The sequence below is a fragment of the Aotus nancymaae genome, unplaced genomic scaffold, assembly GCF_030222135.1.
Source record: "Aotus nancymaae isolate 86718 unplaced genomic scaffold, 86718_ANA_hifiasm-v0.15.2.pri h1tg000079l, whole genome shotgun sequence".
Classification (NCBI taxonomy): Eukaryota; Metazoa; Chordata; class Mammalia; order Primates; family Aotidae; genus Aotus; species Aotus nancymaae.
The window spans coordinates 14,567,649-14,592,896 of NW_026988494.1; the positions used below are offsets into that span (position 1 = coordinate 14,567,649).

The 25,248-nt window shown below is 36.9% G+C and overlaps 1 protein-coding gene across 2 annotated transcripts in view; it reads right to left on the reverse strand.

Annotated features, from left to right (window-relative positions):
- Window positions 1–25,248, reverse strand: part of MSR1 (macrophage scavenger receptor 1) — a 96,368-nt gene that overhangs the window by 30,189 nt on the left and 40,931 nt on the right. Inside the window, exons 9-11 of one of the 2 annotated variants that reach the window (XM_021665134.2) lie at window positions 19,140–19,220; window positions 11,557–11,610; window positions 1,431–9,382 (exon numbers count right to left, since the gene is read on the reverse strand). In XM_021665134.2, the coding sequence (XP_021520809.1) occupies window positions 9,339–9,382; window positions 11,557–11,610; window positions 19,140–19,220 (179 nt within the window). In that variant the 3' untranslated portion in view covers window positions 1,431–9,338. Of the gene's footprint in view, window positions 1–1,430; window positions 9,383–11,556; window positions 11,611–19,139; window positions 19,221–25,248 lie in introns of those variants that run through there. The other variant, XM_021665132.2, reaches the window with a different exon arrangement.

Below are 25,248 nucleotides of genomic sequence, written 5' to 3' on the forward strand. Positions count from 1 at the left end.
TTTTTGTACATGGTATAAGGAAAGACTTCAGTTTCAATCTTCTGCATATGGCTAATCAGTAATCCCAGCACCATTTATTCAAAAGGGCATCTTTTCCTATTGCTTGTTTTTGTGAGCTTTGTCAAAAATCAGATGGTTTTAGGTGGCTGGCAATGTTTCTGGGTTCTCTACTCTGTTCTACTGGTCTATGCATTTGTTTTTGTACTAGTATCATGCTGTTTTCTTTCTGTAGCCCTATAATATAGTTTGAAGTCAGGTACCATAATGTCTCCAGCTTTGTTCTTTTTCTTAAAATTGCTTGGCTCTTTGGGCTCTTGTTTGGTTCCACATACATTTTAAAGTAGGCTTTTTTTCCTCCTAATTCTGTGAAGAATGTCATTGGTAGTTTGATAGGAATAGCGTTGAATGTATAAATTGCTTGGGCAGTATGGCCATTTTAATGATACTGATTCTTCCTATCCATGAGCATGGAATGTTTTTCTATTTGTTTGCATCAACTAGGACTTCTTTGAACAGTGGTTTGTAGTTCTCCTTGTAGAAGTCCTTCACCTTCTTTGTTAGCTGTATTCCCAGGTATTTTATTCTTTTTGTGGCAATTGTGAATGGGATAGCATGCCTGATTTAGCTCTCAGCTTGCCTGTTATTGGTGTACAGTAATGCTAGTGATTTTTGTACAATGATTTTGTATTCTGAAATTTTGTTGAAGTTGTGTATCAGCTGGAAAGAGCTTTTGGGTCAAGACTATGGGGTTTTCTAGATATAGAATCATGTCTATAAACAGCGATACTTTAACTTGACTTCCTCCCTTCCTATTTGGATGCTCTGTATTTCCATATTTCTTTTTTTTTTTTTTTAATACAGAGTCTCATTCTGTTACCTGGGCTGGAGTGTAATGGCATGATTTTGGCTCACTGCAACCCCTGCCTCCTGGGTTCAAGCAATTCTCCTGCCTCAGCCTCCTGAGTAGTGGGTACTACAGGCTTCCACCACCACACTGACTAATTTTTGTATTTTTAGTTGAGACAGGGTTTCACCATTTGGCCAGGCTGGTCTGGAACTCCTGACCTCAGGTGATCTGCTTGCCTTGGCCTCCCAAAATAGATGCCTTGTATTTCTTTCTCTTGCCTGATTGCTTTGTCCAGGACTTCCAATACCATGCTGAACAGGAGTAGTGGACAGGGCATCATTAGCTTGTGCTGGTTTTCAAGGGGAATATTTCCAGCTTTTGCCCATTTAATATGATGTCAGCTGTGGGTTTCTCATAGATGGCTCTTATTATTTTGTGGTAAGTTCCCTTAATACCTAGTGTATTGAGAGTTTTTAACGTAAAGAGATACCGAATTTTATCAGAAGCATTTACTGTATCTTTTGAGATCATCATGTAGTTTTTGTTTTTAGTTATATGCAGTAAATCACATTAAATGAGTTGCAAACTTTCCCATTATTAGTAGAATATGGGGAGACTAAAACAAAGTTTGTGGAAAATGCAATTAAAAGGTAAAAGCACAAAATATAAACTTTATTTCTCAACATAAGCTCGATCAAGTTGAAGACACTTTTATAGGTGATGATACTAGCCATTTAGTCCATCCCTAATGACCTGAGGATCTTAGGAATTTAACTATATCAATGCTTCATCTTTTCATTATTAACAGAAGAAAAAGTGGTATCCTTTAAAAATATTTTGAAAGTAGGAAGCAAAAGGAAGTCAGAAGGAGACAAACTAAGTTTGTAAGCTAGATGCCCAATGATTTCCCATCGAAACTCTCCCCAAAATTGCCCTTGTCTGATGAGAGAAATTAGCAAGAGCACTGTCATGATGGAGACTCTCTGAGGAGACTTTCTTGGAAGTTATTCTGTTAAAGCTTTGGATAACTTTCTCCAAACACTCTCACAGTAAGCCTGGCTTATCATTCTTTGGCTCCCCATGGAGTCAACAAGCAAAATCACTTGAGCATCCTCAGAACCTGTTGTGAGAACTTTTGTTCTTGACTGGTTGGCTTTTGCTTTGCCTGCAACACTTCTACCTCTTGGTAGCCATTGCTTTGATTATGTATTGTCTTCAGGATTATACTGGCAAATCTATGTTTTATCTTCTGCTATAATTCTTCAAACAAATGCCTCAGGATCATGACCGCACTTGTTTAAAATTTCCAATGAAAGCTTTGCTCTTGTCTGCAGCTGATTTGGACACAATAGTTTTAGCAACCATCTAGAGAAAACTTTGCTCAACTTTAATTTCTAAGTCAAAATTGTGCAAGCCAAACCAACTGAAATGTCTGTGGTGTTGGCTGTTGTTCTGCTGTCTCAGTTCTGTTCAATTAAGGCACAAACAAGATGAATTTTTTTCCTCACAAATTGATGTCGACAGTCACCTGCTGCAGGCTTGATTTTCAACATTTTATTATTCCTTTGTAAAACTGAGTTATGTTTTGTAAGCTGCTGATTCCTTTGGGACACTGCACCTATAAACTTTTCATAAAGCATCAGTGATTTCACCATTCTTCAAAACAAACTTCATTATAACTTTGATGTATGTTTTTGGTTCCATTTTAGCAATATTTAAGTGGTTGTGATAGGGGCTCTTTTTAAACAGATACCTTTTTCTTCTTAGTGCATCAAATTAGATTCTATTCAGACATGTTATAATGTTAGCTTGTTTTAGTGCAGAATTTTTGAAATCCATGCATAGTGTTTTCATAGTACATATTTTCCATGAATTTTTTGAAGACCCCTTGTATTTGTTGTGGCAATCAGTGATCTTTGAGATTATTACTGTAATTAGTTTGGGAAACCACAAACCATGCTCATAAAAGACGGCAATCTTAATAATGTTGTGTGTATTCTGACTGCTCCACTAACTGGCTGTTCCCCTTTTGTCTCTCTTCCTCTCTTCAGTCATCCCTATTCCCTGAGATACATCAATATTGAAATTAGGCAAATTAGTAACAAAACAGGTGTTCCAGTGAAAGCAAGTGTTGCACATCTCTCATTTTAAATCAAATGCTATAAATAAGCTTAGTGAGAAAGGCATGTTGAAAGTCAAGATAGGCTGAAAGTATGAAAGTTACCTAAGTTGTAAATGCGAGAAAAAGTCCTTGACAGCAATTAAAAGCACTACTCCAATGAACACAAAAATGATAGGAAAGCAAACCACCTTATTGCTGATACAAAGTTTTAGTTAGTGGCCTTCATATATGATCAAAACAACCATGACATTCACTAAAGACAAGTTCAAGTCCAGAGCAAGCCTCTAACTCTCTTTAATTCTATGAAGGCTGAGAAAGTTAAGGAAACTGCAGGAGAAAAGTTGGAAGCTAGCAGAGGTTGGTTCATAAGCTGTAAGGAAAGAGTCATCTCCATAACACAAAAGTACAAGGTAAAGCAGCAAGTGTGGATATAGAAGCTGCAGAAAATTGTCCAGAAGATCTAGTTAGGATAGTTGATGAAGGTGACTACACTAAACAACAGATTTTCAATGTAGATGAAACAGATTCTGTTGAAAAAGATGCCATCTATAACTTTTATATAGCTAGAGAGGAGAAGTTAATGCCTGACTTCAAAGCTTTAAAGTATAGGCTAATTCCCTTGTTAGGGGCTAATGCAGCTGGTGACTTTAAGTTGAAGCAAATGCTCATTTACTATTCTGAAAATTCTAGGGCCCTTAAGAGTTATGCTAAATGTACTCTGCCTGTGTTGTAGACATAGGACATTGAGGCCTGGATGATAGCACGTCTGTTGACAGCACGGTTTGCTGAATATTTTAAGCCCACTGTTGAGACTTATTGCTAAAAAAAAAAAAATCCTTCCAAAATATTACTGCTCATTGACAGTGCACCTGCTCACCGAAGAGCTCTGATGGAGATGAACAAGGAGACTGGTGGTGTTTTCATGCTGCTAACAAAATATCCATTCTGAAGACCATGGATCAAAGAGTAATTTTTACTTTCAAGTCTTATTATTTAAGAAACACACACACACACAAAAGGCTATAGGTGCCATAGAAGGTGATTCCTCTGATGTGTCTGGGCAAAGTTAATTGAAAACCTCTTGGAAAGGATTCACAATCCTAGACGGCATTAAAAGAATTTATAATTCATGGGAGAAGGTCAAAGTATCAAGGTTAACTGGAATTTGGAAGAAGTCCATTCTAGCCCTCATGAATGACTGTGGGAGGTTCAAAATTTTAATGGAGAAAGTCACTACAGATGTGGTATAAATAATAAGAATAGTAGAGAACTAGAATTAGAAGTGGAGCCTGAGGATGTGGCTGAATATCTTCAACCTGATGATAAAACTTCAGCTGATTAGGGGTTGCCTCTTATTATGGATGAGCAAAGAAAGTGGTTTCTTGAGATGGAACCTACTCCTGAGGGGAAGATGCTGTGAACATTGTTGAGATAACAACAAAGATATTAGAGTATTTATATAAATTTAGTTGATCAAGCAGCAGCAGAGTTTGAGAGCACTGATTTTAATTTTGTAAAAAGTTCTAATGTGGGTAAATGCTATCAAGTAGCATCCATTACATGCAGCAGAGAAATCTCTCATGAGCAGAAGACTCAATTGATGTGGCACATTTCACTGTGGTCTTATTTTAAGAAATTGCCACAGCCACCCCAATCTTCAGAAACCATCACGTCGATCAGTCAGCAGCCATCAACACTGAGGCAAGACCCTCCACCAGCAAAAAGATTACAACTTGCAGAAGGCTCAAATCATTGTTAGCATTTTTTAGCAATAAAATATTTTAAAATTAAAGAATCTGCATTATTAAGACTTAATGCTATGGCACACTTAATAGACTCCAGTGTAGTATAACTATCGTACACACTGAGAAACCAAAACATTTGTCTGATTGTTCATTGTGATAATCGCTTTTTTAGCTGTGGTCTGGGACTAAACCCACAGTATCTCCACAGTGTGTCTGTATTAGCTAAACACTCTATTAAGGAACACATCTTTTGTGTTAAAGGAATGCTGCAGTTTTTTTGTTTGTTTGTTTTGAGATAGAGTCTCGCTCTGTCGCTACGCTAGAGTGCAGTGGTGCAATCATAGCTCACTGCAACCTCTGCCTCCCAGGTTCAAGCGAGTCTCCTGCCTCAGCCTCCCGAGTAGCTGGAACTACAGGCACCATCACACCCAGCTAATTTTTGTAATTTTTAGTAGAAACAGGGATTCACCGTGTTGGCCATGCTGGTCTCGATCTCTTGACCTTGTGATCCGCCCACCTTGGCTTCCCAAAGTGCTGGGAATATAGGTGTGAGCCACTGCTAATTTGTAATCTATAGAAAGCTTTAAACACCACGTAACTGTCAAGGATGAGCAGCATTTATCTAAGTTACCTGGAACCATCCCTGCTCAGGTATACTCAGTTCTGCTAACTCATAATTACTGCTACTAAGAAAGTACATTATGGAGTTAAAAAATAAAGACACAATAAAAAGAGAGAGACATTGTGGCATCCAAATAATAGTGAAAAATATTGCGGCTGAGCCAGTTACCAAAATAAAGATAGAATATTAACAGGTAGCTCTTCCCCTGGCACTCATAAGTAGCTCTCATTAGTGATAATGGAAGCTTTGTGAGCATTCCAGGAAGACTATGTTTCTGAGTAATATCCTTAGGAAGGAGACTAGAGGCAATAGCTGGAGTAGTTATGAAGGTGGAAACATAAACAAATAAAGAATAATTGAGAATGCTTATTTGGAATTTGATCTGCTGTAAGAATTTTTATCTCTTTAGGTCTTCAAATTACTAGGCCCATTCTAGAAAAACAAACTGCGGATTACAGATTTCTTCCTTTTCTTCCTTTCTCTTTCCCTGTCTCTTTCTCTCTCTCCCTCTCTTTCTCTTTGCACATCCTCCACATGACATATCTGTGATGTTTATATATAAAAATACATAGCATTAGTGTGGGAGTACTGAATGGAGTCAAGGACTTTAGATATTTAAAGACCTGTCTTTGAGTTTCTGCTCTTCCACTTATTAGCAGTAAGTCTCAGTTTATAAATTTAGAAATTGGGATAATAGTCCTTCACCCAAACGCTCTTCTGAGGATGATATGTATAATACATCAGAAATCCTCTTGGGTTGGGTGTGGCAGCTCACACCTGTAATCTCAACATTTTGGGAGGTTGAGGCAGGAGGATCACTTGAGGCCAAGAGTTTGAGACCAGCCTGGGCAATATAGTGAGATCTCATCTCTAAATTTTTTTTTTATTTAATAGGCAGGCAAGGTGGTGTGTGCCTGAAGTTCTAGCTACTCCGGAGGCTGAGGCGGAAGGATAATTTAAGCCCAGGAGTTCAAAGCTGAAGTGAGCTATGGTGGTGCCACTGTAGTCTAGCCTGTGCAACAGAGCAAGCCTGTCTCTTAAAAAAAGAAAAAGAAAAAAAAAAAAAGCCCTTGCCTCACAGGCTTTACTTTGATCAAAAATGCTTTGGAGAAAGACCAGTATTCATTTAAGATTGAGCTGAGTCCTCAGTAAAAACCAAATGAAAAATGAATTGATTTTTCTGTATCATTGTATGAGTTGTAGATGGGATACTTAAAATTCACATCCTAGTTGTAGTCTCATTGTGTAAGAGCAAAGCATGGTGAGAAATACTACCAAACCATACATTGGTAATTGAGATATTTAGAACAGAGCCTCACACAAGTGTTATATGGTACGGTTGGAATCATTTTGCTTGACTGAAACTTCATTCTTGCAAGTTAGGGTGAGAACACAGCAGATGAATCACTATGACTAGCATCAGAGCTTAGTGCAGACTTCTTTTCTCTTCATTATACATTTTTAAAAATGATAAAATTTGTGCCACTTGTGCTAATAATTTGAACAGGGCATTCAGCATCTATTTTTTGTCTAGAGAGAAGAAAAGCCTTTCTTCCCCAATTTAAGAAGTTTGCATTAGATTTTCACACTAAAATATTGATATTTAGTCTAGGATGTCTGATGACTCTTTTTTTTTTTTTTTTGAGATGGAGTTTCACTCTTGTTGCCCAGGCTGGAGTGTAATGGCGCACTGTCGACTCACCACAATCTCTGCCTCCTGAGATTCAAGTGATTCTCCTGTCTCAGCCTCCCAAGTAGCTGGGATTACAGGCATGCATCACCACACCTGTTAATTTTGTATTTTTAGTAGAGATAGGGTTCCTCCACGTTGGTCAGACTGATCTCAAACTCCCAACCTCAGGTCATTCGCCTGCCTCAGCCTCCCAAAGTGCTGAGATTACAGGTGTGAGATACCATGCCCGGCCTCTAGGATATCAGATGACTTTTTAACTGAATCCCTGGAATTGTCTCCCAGCATCTCTGTGACCCAGGCCATCCTATGGCTGATGTGGACCAAGGTCTGCTGAAGAAAACTGCTCATACTCTACCTGACCTTCAGTGCAAAGTGGGACAGGAAGTCTCATCAAATCAAACCATGGACAAAGAGACACAACTTATCTCTAGATATTTGTATAAACTGGCTGTTCAATGTTGCTAGCTTGCTAATATTCAGGAGTATCTGAACAAATGGCTAATTCTTCTCTCTCTTTCATTCCTGGAGATTTTCATGTTATGCAGGCATAAAAGCAGAGTACCACTGACAACTCTAACTTGTTTCAAACTTTCTTGGAATTTTCTCATCAGCTGTGTCTTGGGCTCACGCTTTGTCCTTCAGAGACTGGACTCTTGTTTTATTAGCCTGACATTTTGTTCTGACCTCTGTGGACAGCTTCTGGCCTCTGGCGTGCACTCTGTTTAGTCGCTTCTTTTATTTATAACTAATGCTCTTCTGTTCGACTCAGACAAACTCATTGATTTGCAATCTGGTCACACTTGCATTGTTCTATCTAATATGAAATCTTCTTTTTTTCTAGCATCTCCCTTTTTGCCATGACATTTATTCAGCTTCTTGCATTTTCAATTTGCTTTCACTCCTATTCTGATTACAGATTAAAAATGTCTGCATTATGCCAGTGAGGAAAAGCTGTTCCAGTTGAGAGAGATCACTGTGGAGCGTAGCTTACATCTTTAAAGCACTTTATGGTTTCACAGAGCATCTTAACACACACAATGTCTTACCTCATCCTCACAACAACCCTGTGAGGTAGGTGTTAACATGTTCATTATACAAGGGTAGAAGTGGAAATGGCAAGATACACACAGACATACTATTTAGAGTTCTACTAGAATCTTAATTATATGAATCTTGGGTCTAACTGCTAAAACTTAAAGGAAAGAAAGTTTTGAAAATGTAGTCTGTAAATCAGTAGAAAGAAAGAAACAAAAAAGCCATGGAATCCCATATTTTTCCTATTCTTTTTTCATTTGACTTTTCTCTTCCTTCTCATTTTCTTCCCTTTCTTCACCCACACAAACTATCTCCAGTTTTATTGAAATATTGCTTTTACTTTAGGATCTATGCTGCATATTTAAAGCATGATATGCAAAGAACTTTTTAGAATGGAAGAACATTGGTATTATTATTTTCATGATCAAAATATTTTTGTTTGAAATGACCAGGTAATATAATAAAAGTTTTATTTTTGGTTTAAATACGTTGGATAAATTGCTCAAGCTCTACTTCACTTCAAAACTTTTAAAAAAAATATGCTGTAATTTGGAGAATAATGACAAGGTAAACTAAATCAAATAAATTTTTAAAAAATATTCTAAGAAATTAAAAAATCTTTATCTGCTCTACACACCTGTCTAGAGCTATTTTTCCCCCAATATAGCTTAGATGTATTGTAATTGCCTGTTCATTTGTCTACATCTCTCAGGGACAATTAGCTCTGTAAAACCAGCTACAGTTTCTATCTTATTAGCTGTTATGTCCAGCTCATGGAGGTACACAATGGATATGTGAATGAATGAATTAATGATTTAATGATTTTCTTCTATGACATCCCTATCTCTGATTGAGAATAATGTTTTGAATATAAAGAACCCACATATATTATCAGTACCCATGTCAGTTCTCCTACAACCCAATGGATTAAATTGGCTGTAGCAAGACTCTAGGTGAATGGATGGCACAGAACTGAGGGTTGGAGCAGTCCTCCAGTCTGTGCATGAGACATGTCCAGGCTGGGGGTGGTAGGGGAGAGAGGTGATGATGGAGGAATTGGAGTAAGAAGAGGTATAAGCATGGGAGCAGAGGACCCACAGCACCAGGGACCAGGACAGGAAGCCATGTGGAAGCCAGGTACAACACGGGAACCAAAGTCATCTGAAGGAGTTGAAAAAGGATCTTGGAAGTCAGTTGTGCAGATGACTTGTCCAGAGGTGAAGGGCCTTTTAATGAGATGGTAGCAGAGGATGTCCCGCCCAACCCACCTGATCTTAAAAGGGCCCTGCCCTAATAGGATCAGGGAGTTGTACTGGTCCTGACACACATATAAAAGAGGAAATTAATTATTATTTTTATCATATTTAAAGAAAGCCTAAAGAATTTTTTAAATGCATATTAAAAATTCAATATAAATTTTCACATAGCAGAATTAACTAAAGATGTGGGGAATCGGGCACTTTCATACAGAATAAGTTGGTACAACCTTTTAGCAGCCATTTACAAGAAACTGTAAAATGATAAATAACCTTTGAACCATTGATTCTACTTCTAGCAAATTCCCTATTAAAAAGTATTCCTTCAAAAGTATATGTGAGAATGTTGAATGTAGCATTGTTTATTAAAGCCTGACCAAAGCAAACAAAAATCATTTAGTGTTCAGGACTAGAGGAGTGAATGGCTATATTATGGTAATAATGGTATAGCTGAGTAATAGTATAATGTATAGCCCTTGAGAGAAAATAGGTAGAGCCATATACAATGATGCAAACAGATGACTGACATACTGACGTAAGCAAAAAGCAGAATATACCACATTAGATGCTTATGTATATCATTCTTTCTCTCTTTTTTAAGCATTATGCAGTTGTAATATACTCTACATGAGAAGAGAGGGCATGGTGGAGAATTCAGAGGCTGTATATATTTATACATGGAAACGCCTCTCTTACTGCTTCCTCAAAGAAAGTATGTGCATAAACTCCAAAACAGCCATGAAAATATCTGTAACTGAAAACATTTCTGAACATATCTGAAGAAAATGTTCAAAGCATTTGATAACCTTAGGTAACAGAAGACAGTGGGGTGCTGTTTGCATACTAAAAATAAAGAAGAAATGTTTCTTATTTGCAAAACTTGACTAGAGTCAATCTTAAGCCTCAGGAAAAGAAGATAAAGAAAAACAAAAGATAAAGGCAGAGATAAAGATGAAGATAAACAAAAGAATAGGGAGGAGAATGTTACAAGAGGAGCTTAACTGAAAGTAAATGGAGTGAAAAGGAGAAAAAGAAGTAGAGTAAAAAGTATACAGCAGGCAAAAGTGACCACATTAAAGAACAAATGGACACAAAGGAGAAAAGATAGACAAATGTTACTATTATTTTAATATAATAATAATATATAATAGTCATTAAGTAACACTAAAGTACTCAGAAGGCGCACAATACTCTGTTGTACTTTGAAAGTATCATGATTACATTAATGACTATCTAATGGCTGTTTATTCATGACAATGTCCTACTTTGTCTAAATACGGCATCCGTATACAGAAGTAGGTCAAAATAATTAGGTTTTGTAAGGCAGAGAAATAGGTACTGTATATTTCTAGCTAATGATTATAACTAAAACTTGCTAGATTTTGGTACATAAAAGGATTTGCCATTATCTGTCGAAAACAGAACCCTGATGATTAAATATGATCACCCTGTTTGTATCAGCTATCCCATGGACAACAGACACACACACACCGCATGTAGTTCCTATTGGGAATACAGAGGGAGGAGCCTTTTGATTCTGAGAAGTTTAGTGGGGATTCCACATTCCTCTTCATAATCCCTTCATGATGTCAGTATAGATTCAGCCTAGACACAACAATTGACTTACGGCATGGCAAATAGAAGACATCTCATCTAATGTTTAGTTTTTAAGGTCCAATTAACAGATTCTGTATACCGCAACATGAGGTTGGTATTCAACTGACAAATACTCTTCTTGTGAAATCTATTCTGTTGCAGGTGTAAAGGTTTAGAACATGGAATACCGCTTTTCAAGTTTCTAGTAAAATAAACAAAATGAAAAGCCCCAGCCATCAAAGAGTTAATTTTTCAGGGTTCTTAAACTGTCCAAATTCTATTTAAGGTTTCATTTAGTAAGGAAGGAGTTTGTAATTGTTTCTATTCATAAGCTTGATTTTTCCTCAGTGGATAGAAATTGACTTGAAAATTGAACAATTTTCTATGCGGAATTTTTAGAAAATAGTGTTCATCACAAAAAGTCAAGACAAATGGATAATGAGATTGAAAGAGTTGTATAATAAAATCTATTTGTTTTACCCCAATTAGTATGCTTATTTGTAGAAAATTGTGGTTGGCTTCCACAGAGTCTCTATGGATCTGTGCTGAAGTTCCCAACCTTTGCCTCAAGCCTAGATCTCTTGTATTATAGACATTTATTACAAGAATTCACATAAGAAACAAAATACTATATACTTACTTAGTGTGTTTCCACTCCCCTTTTCCCCTTTCTGGCCTTTTGGTCCAGAATTTCCTTGAGAAAAGAAGAAAAATAATTGCTTTTAATCAGGAAAATTCACAATGTTTGCTTGAACTGGAGACAGATCATACAAGGTAATTAAAATATTAATGTATAAAAGCTGACAGATATTGAAATGTATAATAACACTGATGTTACTAATAAGAATAGTTACTACTTAGGAAACTCCATTATGAACCTGGTATGGTGATATTTCATATTATTTACAAGGCACTAAATGCCCCATTTTCCTAAATCAAGCAAAGCTGAAGAATAAGCAGTTTGTTTTGTACTTATTCATCCTCCTTTTCTCCTCTTCCTTTGATTGGGTCTTACTCACAACCCCCAGGAAGTCCAGTGACTTCCATCACCTCCCATATCACGTTCTTCTATTCACATTACAATTTATTGTTTTCATTTCTTTAGAGTGCACCATCCCAAAAAACTGGGTTGCCAATGAATTTCTGGGAGTGTTGAGATTCTCAGTCAAGGAAAGGTAGGAACATTCTTGGGGCATTCCCATTTCTAGGCTGATCACCTTTGGTTTTGAGAAACCTCATCCATTTATACAGGGATTTGGCACAAATATTTTATATGAGGGTCGGGGCTTCAAGCAGAGGTGGAAACATGGCTAGATCTTGGTCTTTGCCAATGGGTTGCTACTTCACACACTGTCCCACTTTTAAAGGAGTCGCAGGAGATCTTTCTTTAGTACCAAGAAAATATTGCATCTTATAAGTTTGGTGCTATTCTTGCTTACTGATTTTTTTCCAACAGCCATCAGATACAATCAGATCTTGCAAGTAATTATTGTCTTGACATAAATGATCCTAGTGCTCCCTGTCTCTAAGTCAAATCTTTGTTAATGTTTTTGATTCCCTCTAGTAAAACTGAGAAACCACCTTTTCATCCAAGAGCTCAGAGGATATAGTTTAACAATCATGGACTTCAAAATATTAATAGTAATAATTTAGAAACCCTTGTGTTTAATTATTTTGCTCTGCCACTTACTGGGTATGTGACTCAGGACAAGTCTTTAAATCTTTCTGAGCTAAAGTTTATTCTTCTATAAAATGAAAAAATAATACTTTGCATTGTAGAGTTCCCTTGAAAACTAGCAACAATGTTCATTAAGCACTTTGCCCATAAGAGAAACACATAAAAGATTTAGTTCTTATTATTTCTATTCTTCACCTCCTAAAGCTTAGCTGGAATCTTCTCTCTGCGATTTTATTCTCAGTGAATGAGAGAGAACAGCTTTTTCATCTCAGCTCTCCTTTTTTTTTTTTTTTTTCGTTTGAAGGAGTCTTGCTTTGTCACCAGGCTGGAGCACAGTGGTGTGATCTTGACTCACTACAACCTCCACCTCCCAGGTTCAAGAAATTCCCCTGCCTTGACCTCTATAGTAGCTGGGATTACAGGTGCCTGTCACCACGCACAGCTAATTTTTGTATTTCAGTAGAGACGGGGTTTCACCATGTTTCCCAGGATGGTTTCAATCTCCTGAACTCATGACCCACCCACCTCGGCCTCTGAAAGTGCTGGAATTACAGGCGTAAGCCACTGTGACTGGCCCTCAGTTGATTTGTTATGGTATAATTATACAGAATTTTAATGTTTATATTTATTTATTTTTGATTTATCTAGTCTACAGCATCTTTATCTGTGCTTTATTTTGAACATGTGCCATTATGTATTTCTCAGAGAGGATTTTTGGCCCTTAATTTACCAACTAAAATATATATATATGTAATACAATGTATAATTAATAGCATGAAACCCGAGGCACTTAAAGAGTATAAGTTATTCCCAATTGAAATATTATTTTGAAGATTTAATGAAACGCCAACCATCAGGGTCCTAATACCAAATTTCTAATTCTCTAATTGCTGTGTATAATGTGAATATATTTTATATCATTAAATTCACTTCTTAATTGTAATTGAGCTGTGTCAGCTACTGTTAAATCGGCAAAAATCATTTTTAGCACAAAGTACCCAAAACTTTTCCTATTTTTTTGAGAGCATCCTTTAATGAAACAGAACACCAAATTTTCCAAGAGGAAAAAGGTCTAAGAAATTGTTAAAAATTTGGGAAGGGAGGAGTTAAAGTGTACCTGATCAGTTCTAATTATTTTCAAAGAGAGAACAGACTAAGCAAGCTTAATTTCATTATTTCAACTTGATTTCACAATCAGAAAAAAGAAAGCAACTATGCATTGTTCTTGGAAGTCTTTTCACACAGCAACTTGCCTTATATTTCAGAATAGAAATGCTTAACCCAGAGCATTGACCCACGTAAGGTCCTTGTAGCTCTCAGATTCTATGATAAATAAATAATTAGTTTTACATTATTTTGCTTTTGTTCTTATACCACTGTGACTTTTCTTTTTAAAGATGGTACAATAAAATACCTTATCTCCTTATAAAGAAACATAAATGTTTTAGGTCATTTTAACATGATTCAGAGATTTTCTTACAGATGATATTTGGAAATCTTTTCTCACACTTGAAAACATCAAAACCATCCTTTCTAAGGGAGAGAAATGCATTGGTCCCTTAGAATGATACCTTTGGTTAAAAAGGAATGCAAGGGCTTGGTCCAAACCTAGAGTTAAGTAACTCCTGTCCTAGGTATCAGTCTTTAATAAAAATTAACTTATATTTCTACAAGCCATTTAAAAATAAGAAGGAGATCATATGTAATATGATATTCTAACTTGAAAGAATGTAAGATGAGTGTCTTCAATGATATCATCATGATTTCAAGCATTTTTTAGTGCCTCTTCTATGAGCCAGTTACCAGGTTAGACATTTTTGCATACATGCCTTAATTATATTAACCAAATTTTCTGCAGCTCTAGCCTGCCTCCCCACCCTGTCTTTTTTTAAGCTATTGTGAAATGTGATCATCCTCTTTCCTAAGCCTAGTGCTTCTTCCTGGTCCCTGAATTGTTCACCTTATTCCTTCTTATTAACCTTATACTATCTTTTTCTTTTCTTTCCTCTGTATCTTCAACCACCCCTCCTCTAGTCTATCTTTCCATCAGCATTTAAATGGTACTCAGATCCCTCCTTCAAAGAAAAAAGAATCAAATGAAAAAAAAACCATAACAAAAAGTGGATCTCTTTCTCCTCCTCTGCATAGCAAGACACCTAAAGAGTTGGCTCTAACCCCATCTCCCACCCTTATCAACCATTCCCCTCTCCACATACCCTAATCTGGTTATCACCCCATCTCATAGAATCTGCTTTGAATAAAGGCAACATCCCCACATTAGCAGTTGCAAAGAGCTTTTTGTAGACTTCACCTTACTTGACCACCTTTTGAAACTCTCTGTTTTTGTCTTTTTTCATGCCCTGTTCTCTGGGTTTTCTTCTTCATTTGGGCTACCTCTCTTCCTTCTGCTACTTTGTTTATATTTCTCAGTCTGTACTTCTGGGACTACGTAAAGCTTTATGCTAGGCCCCTTCTCTTTGTACCTTCCCAGTCTGTACCCATAAAATATTATTGAAATCAGTGATTCTGAAGAACATTTATATGATCATAGCTAAACTGTCTTTTAAACTGTCCTCTAAACTTCAGACTCTTGTGTCTAACCATCTATAAATAGCTGCATGAAATGTTCAGTAAATGTGTTGAATTAACAAATGACCTATGTATGGTCTAATATTTTAGACACTCCTGAAAATGACCATAACTTACTCTGAGAAAAACAATCAGACTTTGAATGGACTTCAAGAGGCAAAATGGACAGAAGCACATTATCTAGATGCTGAAAGTTCTACTTTGTTTAACAAGGTAGAACAGAGCCTTCTATGGATTATGAAGACATGCAAGGCTTCCCTTCAATTAAATCCTCCAAACTTAATGAAGTAACTATGTCAGGTCTTATGAATGCGCTACTCTATAGATCTGCTATGCATGGAGAAAGTATAAACTCTTATCTTTCTCTTCTCATGTTTGTGTATCTTTTCAGTTGTAGACTGTCTTACTCACCTTTCATTTCCCTGTTTTTAGCACGTATCCTATCTGACCAGTGTGTACTTCATACATGCAGAAGGAAACGGCAAGGTGGGAAGAAAAGGAGTGGAGGATGGAAAACAGAGGATGTTCTATCTGAATATTTCGCTTCAGAATCTGATAATATTTTTGATGCCATTTACAGAGTCCAGATTGTGAAAAAATACAACTCAAGCAATGTAAAGTATCAGAGTGTTTATAACATAAATCGGGGTCTTAGCTCTGAAATATATTACTTTATCTATCATGGACCTGTTTTTACGTATTTCGTATTTGACAGTTGTCAGACTTATTTCTAATTTTACCACCTTCTTCAGACTCTTGCAGAGGAAAGATTGTATTGTTCCTTCTTGTAGTCTGCAGAACAACTAGAGCATCATCCGGCACTGCTGCTCACATCTCTACCAGACTGGTGTCTTTTATAAGAAGTAATGTCTTAAGGATATGTTTTGTCAAGGAACTTATTACCACTGCCCGAGCTTTTCTTTGTGCATGGTTACTTTGTCTCACTTCTTTTTTCTACCTAAACATATGGTTCTCAAAATGTCGTCCCTGGATTAATAGTATCACCTTCATCTGGAAATTGGTGAGGATGGTGAGCCCAATCGTCCTGGAAGCTATATTCACAGATTTTCCTAGTGATTCTGATGCCCGCTAAAGTTTGAGAAATATAAACCTAAAGAAATTCTAGGCCTCTTTTTTTTTTTTTTTTTTTTGAGACGGAGTTTCGCTCTTGTTACCCAGGCTGGAGTGCAATGGCGCGATCTCGGCTCACCGCAACCTCCGCCTCCTGGGTTCAGGCAATTCTCCTCCCTCAGCCTCCTGAGTAGCTGGGATTACAGGCACGTGCCACCATGCCCAGCTAATTTTTTTCTATTAGTAGAGACGGGGTTTCACCATGTTGACCAGGATGGTCTCGATCTCTTGACCTCGTGATCCACCCACCTCGGCCTCCCAAAGTGCTGGGATTACAGGCTAGAGCCACCACGCCCGGCTTATTCTAGGCCTCTTTTAGGCCAGCACTAACAAACACTACTTTCTTTTTTTTCATGTAATTGTTTAAATAAAGTGTTTTTGTTTCTGTTTTAAGTATTTTTTTCTTTTAATTTTTCTTTTAATTATACTTTAAGTTCTGGGGTCCATGTGCAGATCATGCAGGATTGTTACATAGGTATACGTGTGCCATGGTGATTTGCTGCATCCATCCCCGTCATCTACATTAGATATTTCTCCTAATGTTATCCCTCCCCAATCCCCCAAAACCCTGCCATCCCTCCCCTAGCCCTTCCACGAGCCAACAGGCCCCAGTGTGTGATGTTCCCCTCCCTGTGTCCATGGGTTCTCACTGTTCAACACCCACTTACGAGTGAGGACATGAAGTGACAAACACTACTGTCTGTGTAACACATTTTCTTACAGGATGAAGTTAATCACTCCATACTAATTCAATACAGCATTTGGCTAACCCCACCAAGGTTGTTTACTTACCACATGGAATTATAGCTAATTGCTTATGCATTTGTTTCTGTCTCTAGCTCCTTAAGGATAGCAGCTGTGCTGTATTTATCTCCAGCACACAGCGACCCCTCATCAACTGTGTGGGCTGGGTAAATGAATGAAATAATACTCTCCAAAGCTAAACATAGGTTTACGCTTTGATCCAGCAATCACACTCCTAGGTAAATTTCTGTCCACACAAAAGCCAGCACATTAAAGTTTACAGCTGCTTTATGCATAATTTCTAAAACCTTTTTTTTTTTTTTTTTTTAGTCAGGGTCTCACTTTGTTGCCCAGGCTGGAGTGAAATGGCATGATCTCAGCTCATTGCAACCTCTGCCTCCCGGGTTCAAGTGATCCTCCCACCTCAGCCTCCTAAATAGCTAGGACTATAGGCATGTGCCACCATGCCTGGCTAATTTTTGTATTTTTTGGCAGAGACAGGGTTTCACCATGTTGGCAAGGCTGGTCTTGAAATGTTGACCTCAAGTGACCCGCCCACCTCAGTGACCTACCCACCTTGGCCTCCAAAAGTGCTAGGATTATAGGTGTGAGCCACTATGCCCAGCCTAAAACTTTGAAACAACCAAAATATACTTTAATAGATGAATGGAGAAACGTTTTGGCAAACCCATAAAATGAAATACTATTGAATAATTTAAAAAATGAGCAATCAGACTACGAAAACACATAAAGAAAACTTGAATTCATATTGCTAAGTGAAAGAAGCCAGTATGAAAAGGCTACATGCTGTATGATTCCAACCATATGACATTCTGGAAAAGGCAAAACTATGGAGTCAGTAAAAAGATTAGTGGCTTCCAGGAGATTGATAGAGTTGGTGGAGCACAGGGGTTCTTTAGGGCAGTGAAACTATTCTGTCTAATACTGTAATGATGGATACGTGACATTATACATATGCTGAAACACATAAAATGCACAACACAAAGAGTGGCCACTAATGTACATAACAGATTTTGGTTAGTAATGATATATCAATGCAGGCTTATTAATGTTACATATGTACCGCACTAACGCAAGATGTCAGTAATAGAGGAAACCATGTGTGCATGGGTGGTTTCCGGGAACTCTCTATACTTTCTGTGCAGTTTTTTTTATATGTAAAACTGTTCTAAAAATAAAATGTATTTCTAAAATACCTCAATGATAGAGACTCTATTCTTTTTTTTTTTTCTTTTCCTTATTTTTTAGAGACAGGGCCTCACTAGAATGCTCAGGTTGGTCTCAAACTCCTGAGCTCGAGCAATCTTCCCACCTCAGTGTCTCAACTAGCTGGGACCACAGGTGCACAGCTCTGCACTTGGCGTGACTCTATTATCCTGATGATGATTCACTTTGGGAAAAAAAAAGAAGCAAATAGTAGATAGTAGCCTAGCTCTTTCTAAAATTGCAAAGCAATTCACTTCTGTTCAAAGTTTGCAATTGAAGCTTAGGCTACTGGAAGAACTGATGGAAATAATATCACCATATGTACATTTCAAAATGCTGAACTCAACCTTGATTATTAAGCACTAGCAAATAATAGCATATAATTTATTTTGCATAGGGGAGAATTTCAGACTTCTCTGTATTTTGCTAACTGTAACTTCACAAAGTTTGGCCAGTTGTGATTAAACAGGTATTTATACTTTGCTTCTTTTTTTTTTTTTTATTTGCCAGTCTTTCAACTCTCTTTGTTCAAAGATGGATATCATTGTTCATGATGATCTATGATTGTGAAGAGTTTATAAATCCTGTGTGTGTTTTTTTGTGATTTTCCTTTGGGATATAGAAACTTTCCTTAGGTGAACAGAAGTCAGTTTCAATAATCTGATTTCAGAAATCAGTTTTAGACCACATAATAACTGCATGTGAATACTACTATTCAGAAAATAATAATCACTTTTTATCATCCAAGAATTTTAAAATATGTATACTACATATATACAGTATTATGTATTTATATAAATTATCTGGTGTTTCTTCTACATATCCTATAAAGAAAATACACATTATCACAATACCTGGCCTTCCTGTATGTCCTGGGAATCCTCGACTTCCAGGAAATCCAATTGCTCCCCGATCGCCTTTAAGACCTGGAGTACCTACATTATTAATGAAGAAGAAAAGAAGGTAATAATTCATTTTTCATAGAGAATTGAGAGTATAATGAAAAAATCTAGTTTTATCAGTAAATATGAAATTAGAGAATCTCCAGATGGAGGAATAAGTTGTTTCCTAGAATTTAATGTGTGACATTGAAAGATAATATAAGCAATAAATATAAACCTTAGTATATTTAGCATATTGTAGCTATTCAATAAATAACATATTATTAGTAGAAATAAAAGCACATTAGAAAAAATAAATCTTGGGGTTTTAACTAGAAGGCTTATGTAGTCAATCGGTAATCATCAAATGGCAGGATTTTGCTGTAGCTGAAATGACAACTTTAAAATACATAAGCTGAAAATTGAATTCTTTTTTTTTTTTTTTTGAAGTTCAGAATTTATTTTTATTTATTTATTTTTTTATTGCATTTTAGATTTTGGGGTACATGTGAAAAACATGCAAGGTTGTTGCATAGGTGCATACGTGGCAGTGTGATTTGCTGCCTCCCTCCCCCTCACCCATATCTGGCATTTCTCCCCATGCTATCCCTCCCCAACTCCCCCCCCCCACTGTCCCCCCTAAATCGTTCTACTATAAGGACACATGCACACGAATGTTCATTGCAGCACAGTTTACAATAGCAAAGACCTGGAACCAACCCAAATGCCCATCGATGATAGACTGGACAGGAAAAATGTGGCACATATACACCATGGAATATTAGGCAGCCATTAAAAATGAAGAGTTCACGTCCTTTGTAGGGACATGGATGAACCTGGAAACCATCATTCTCAGCAAACTGACACAAGAACACAAAATCAAACACCACATGTTCTCACTCATAGGAGGGTGTTGAACAAGGAGAACACATGGACACAGGGAGGGGAGCACTATACATGGGGAAAATTGAATTCTTAAGATTTGCCTTAGAAAAAAAATGCAACCCAAGCAATGTAAAGTATCAAAGAGTGTTCATAAGATAAATTGGTGTCTTGGCTCTGAAATATATTACTTTATCTATCATGGGCCTGTTCTTACATATTTCATTGTAATCCTAGAGTAAATAAACACACACACACACAATACACAGATTTACTTGTGAGTATGTACTATATACTTACAGAAATCCAGGGTGTTATATGCTTATACGAAAACTGAAAATGGCTCCTTTTTACCCAATATTACTATGGTGAACATAAAAACTGCATATAAAAGAAAATGTTACATTCCTATGAAATAGAATATTTTATGCTAGAGTATAGTGGTTCTTGATAAACTATTGTAACACAGTTTAAGGATCTTATTTTGTGTCATTATCAATTCAGAGAGACCCCATTAACCCAACTTCACTTGATTCCTTGGGGAGGCATATTGTAAGAAATTGATTATACATTTTTTCCCAATATCAACATTTTAGAATATTACTTTTAGTTTATAACTTCCAGAAGACAGGACTTATACATATTAAATTCATTTTAAAAATCTTTTCTTGAGGTTTATTAATAAAGACATTTAAAAATGCGCTAATTGTCCTCTAAGAAGTGATCGATTTAAGAAGTACATTATTCTTACTAGTAAAAAATATTATTTGACCCAGTGTAAAACTTTTATTCCAACAGAAATTAAGCAAACTTCCAAAGCGATAAAGTAGTATACTATGTTTAGAACTACTGCTTCCAAAGCAATAAAGTGATAAACTATGTATAGAAACATTAATAAAGTCAGGACATTTCAACTCAATTTAACTACAAAGTAATATATATTGGCTGGACTTCATATCTTACAGCCTAAAAAAGACCTAACATCTGTTCTCAGTACAAGCTGATTAATATTTATACCTTCCTTCACTATAGAAGCAAGGTAGTGAGACTTCTGCACTGGTAGTTACCGAGATCTGTCATTCCAATTTACAAATAAAAACACTGACAGTAAATTCTGCCAATTAAAAAAATTTGAAAACATTCTCCTACTTTTTGTAGAGTGCCATTCACAAGTAACCTCTGCTTTTACTATTTCTTTCTTTAATTTAAGAAATATATATTGTACACATCTTAGTATATTCCTAGAGTTAAAAATATCCTTATCCAAACAGATCTTCCAGGGTGGAGAAACAATGAGAGTCAGATAGTGAGGAAAGTAGCAAGAAAAAAGGCAATTTGGGGGTTATAATTTTAGAAAAACTGGGTAATAGAATAGCAAATGCCACGGGGCCTGCTTTAGACAGGAGCATCAGAGAAGCCTCTCCAATGATGACTTCTCAAGTACCTTACAGTGATGCTCGGAATACAGCTGTTCAACTAAAAATCAAGGTTGTTCAACTACAAATCAAGTACATTTTCAAAAAGGAAGAGTCTAAGATACTTTCGTAGAAATCGGGAAGTCACAGACCTCTGTTCTAGGAAATGGTTAAGCAGACTCTCTGTGGCCTATGGATTTATGTGACTTGTTTGTTTAATGATGTTTGAAAATGTAGTCCCCCAAATACAAGCACTGCTGTTGAACTTTATTCCGTAAGATCAGATACCCAGAGCCTTTCAGGAGGCAATTAACTAATTTCCTACAATAATCTGTGGCAATGGGAAAGAGCCTGGCACCTGCTTCTAACTCATGGACAATATAAGTACAATTATATGGAATCTCAGCCATGGGATGTTCCAAGAAACCTTAGATATCATCCAGTCAGAATCCATCATTTTACAGAGACAGTACCATAGACCAGAGCGATCAAATCACTTATGTAAAACTGGCCTGATAATTTTTCACATATCCTGGGTGCCCTGCTCTTTTCAAGCTCCTTTTTGCAATCTAGCGGACTGGTTAAGGGCATGGACTCTGCACTCATGCCCATCGAGGTTCAAATACCAGCTTTGCCACTTACCAGTTGCTGACTGACCTTGAGCAACTCATTTGACCTCCCTGTGCATTGCACCTGTAAAATGGGTATATTATTTGTTTCTGCATCATCAGGCTGATGCGATAATTTAAAGAGCTCCATACATGTAAAACACTTAGAAAAGTGCCTGGCACGTAATGAATACTTAGTAAATGTTAGCTTTTCTTGTTCTTCTCCATCTCCTCCTCAACATCCTCCCCAAAAATACAATTATTATTTTCATCAGCCTTTGTAAAGCCTTCTAAATTTAGTTTTATTTAATGTTACATGTGAATTTTTGGTGCTGCAAAGAAAAGTCAGCACTGGGACAAAGGATCTCTCAGCAAGGCAATCTCTACTTCCCGCAGAAAGGGCACCTTCACCAGCAGTCTTGCCATGAGAATATAACAACAACAACAAAAAAAAAACAGACATATTTATCTTTTATGCATTTGGGGTTGTCCTTACTGCTGTGTATGATCTCTGTTGGTTGGAGCCGGACTTCACAATCTAAAAATGAACCTGACTGACTAATAGCTTAAAACTTTATTGACTAGGTAGGTAAAGGCAATGGAGAACAAAAGGAAAAGAGGAAGTCCAAATAAGGAAGGGACAGGAAATTGCTTGCTAGAAAAGTAATAGCATAAAATCTTGGTTAAAGTACAAGGACATAGAATGTGCTACGTGCCTGTGAGCATGTCTAGCACAAATATCTAGGACATAGAATGTACTACGTGCCTGGGAGCAAGTCTAACAGCTACACAGGATAGGGCTTAAAAAAGAGTTATTAGCAAAAAGCAAGAAGGCTTTCAAGAAAGTGTTTAAAACAAACTATTATTTCTAACACTTTTGATTTATTCTTTAACAAGAAAGGGAACTTTAAAGAGGAACTTTTCTACTTCCTATATTTAATGATATGTTTACAATTAGCAGTGAATTCTTTGATTCATTGGCACAATTTGTTACCTCCAGAAGAAATCCGCTTTCAATACTCGGGCATAGAGCAACAGCCTGCAGCCAGGCAACACTCCTTATTCAGGTGTATATTTAGGGATCCTGTCCTCATTGGAGCCTGAGGGAGGGGTCTTCTTTGGCCACAACTTATGGGAATGGGTAGGATGGGGTAAAGATATATGTGGATATAAAAATTAAATTGGTTCCTCTCTTCCAAATTAATAAAACATGGTTCCTCTCTTCCAATATCTGTGGTTAAGAGAGCTTTATTTTCTCTTCCAGAGGCATGATTCCTATAGTGGAAAATTCAGACTATGTAAGGAAATTAAATAGTACTGGTTGATGTTGAAAATTCTGTAGCCAGAGGAGCCTTCAGTTTTCTCCCAGGGCATCTTATGTAGGTAGCCCCTCCCATGCCTACAGGTTAGGTTACCTTATTATTGATCACATTGGGCATAAACAGTTCCTTAGATGGCACACAAACAGTTTCCTTTAGAAAAGAAAGAGTTGTTTCTCCTTCAAAGTATTGCTGTCAAGGGACAACAACTCTAAAGTCAGACCTTTAAAAGGAGCTCATATGAGATAAAAAAAATCCTTGATCAGGCTGGGCGCGGTGGCTCACGCCTGTAATCCCAGCACTTTGGGAGGCCGAGACGGGTGGACCACGAGGTTAAAAGATCGAGACCATCCTGGTCAACATGGCGAAACCCCATCTCTACTAATACAAAAAATTAGCTGGGCATGGTGGCGCGTGCCTGTAATCCCAGCTACTCAGGAGGCTGAGGGAGGAGAATTGCCTGAACCCAGGAGGCGGAGGTTGCGGTGAGCCGAGATCGCACCATTGCACTCCAGTCTGGGTAACAAGAGCGAAACTCCGTCTCAAAAAAAAAAAAAAAAAAAAAAATCCTTGATCATGGCATTCGCTTCCCTCATAATATTACTTTATCATCCTGGAAGCTCTATAAAGTCAGAGACTCTGTATCTGTTTACAAATTCTCTATAGGGCATTGTAGAACACCAGGCTTGGAGAAAGTGTTCAGTACATATTATTGTGAGTGAAAAGTGATAGGTCATTTTCCCTGGCATGCTTTCAAGGAAATAGCCCTCTCAAATTTCTTATTATTTGGGCAATAAAGCATATTTAAACATAATATCCACCCCACTATATAAGTAATTAATTCTACTATATTTAATGTATTAGTTATCTGGGGCCACTGGACAACTACTTAGGTTTTGCAGGTATTTGCATCATGGTTGTGAGTCTTGGTGAGCCTGACTTGTTCAAGCTGAGTTTAGTGGGCTCAAATGGATGTAGAGATGGGGACTCAGTAAACCTGCTCAAATTAGAAAGTAGAATTATTATGGCTGTCCATCATATACTTTTTGCTTCCTGATTTTCATATAAAAAAATGAGGCAATTAGACAATCTGGCAAAGAAATAAACAGACTGTACCAAGTAATCAGGGAATAATTCATTAGGAAAGATACCCGGTATTTTGGATACTTTTCAGTGTACCAAACTAAATGATAACTTGATAACCTAAAAGAGTCGTTTGATTACCCCAGTCATTTGATTACCCCCAGGAACTCGACCTAACTGTCTTTTATAAGGACCTGGGTAATGCCTGTTTGTGTAAATGAACAGTATCAAAAGCAACAAATTATGACATCACTTTTTACCCTGTAAATTTAAACCATGACAAATTGTTAATTTACAAAAAATTTAAAAAAAAATCAAAGATTCTTTGCAATGGTGTCTATTTATAACATTAACACAAGCTGAAATTTACAAATCCTTCTATTTCATACATTCATAGTTCAGAAACAGCTGCAGAAGATGCTCCAAGATGAAGCATTGTATGGCAAGTTGTAGCCCAGACTAAACTTTCATGGTTGAGTTATGAAAGTCTGACAACTGCAGTTTGCATGGAGGAGCTAACCGACCCTTGACAATAGTAGTTCTGGCAGCTGATTTAATACTATTTCTTTCCCTTGCTTATGACATTAATGCACCATTGTTAATATCTGCTTAGCATTAGTCGTGCTATTCATTTTCAAAAATTACTTGTCTGATGTGACCAGGGCTAGTCAATAAATTGATCAGAAAGAAGAACCTTTTATATCATTAAAAGACAGGAAAATAAGATGAAGTACGTGGTATTTAGACATTTTTTTTGGTAAGACAAACCATTCTA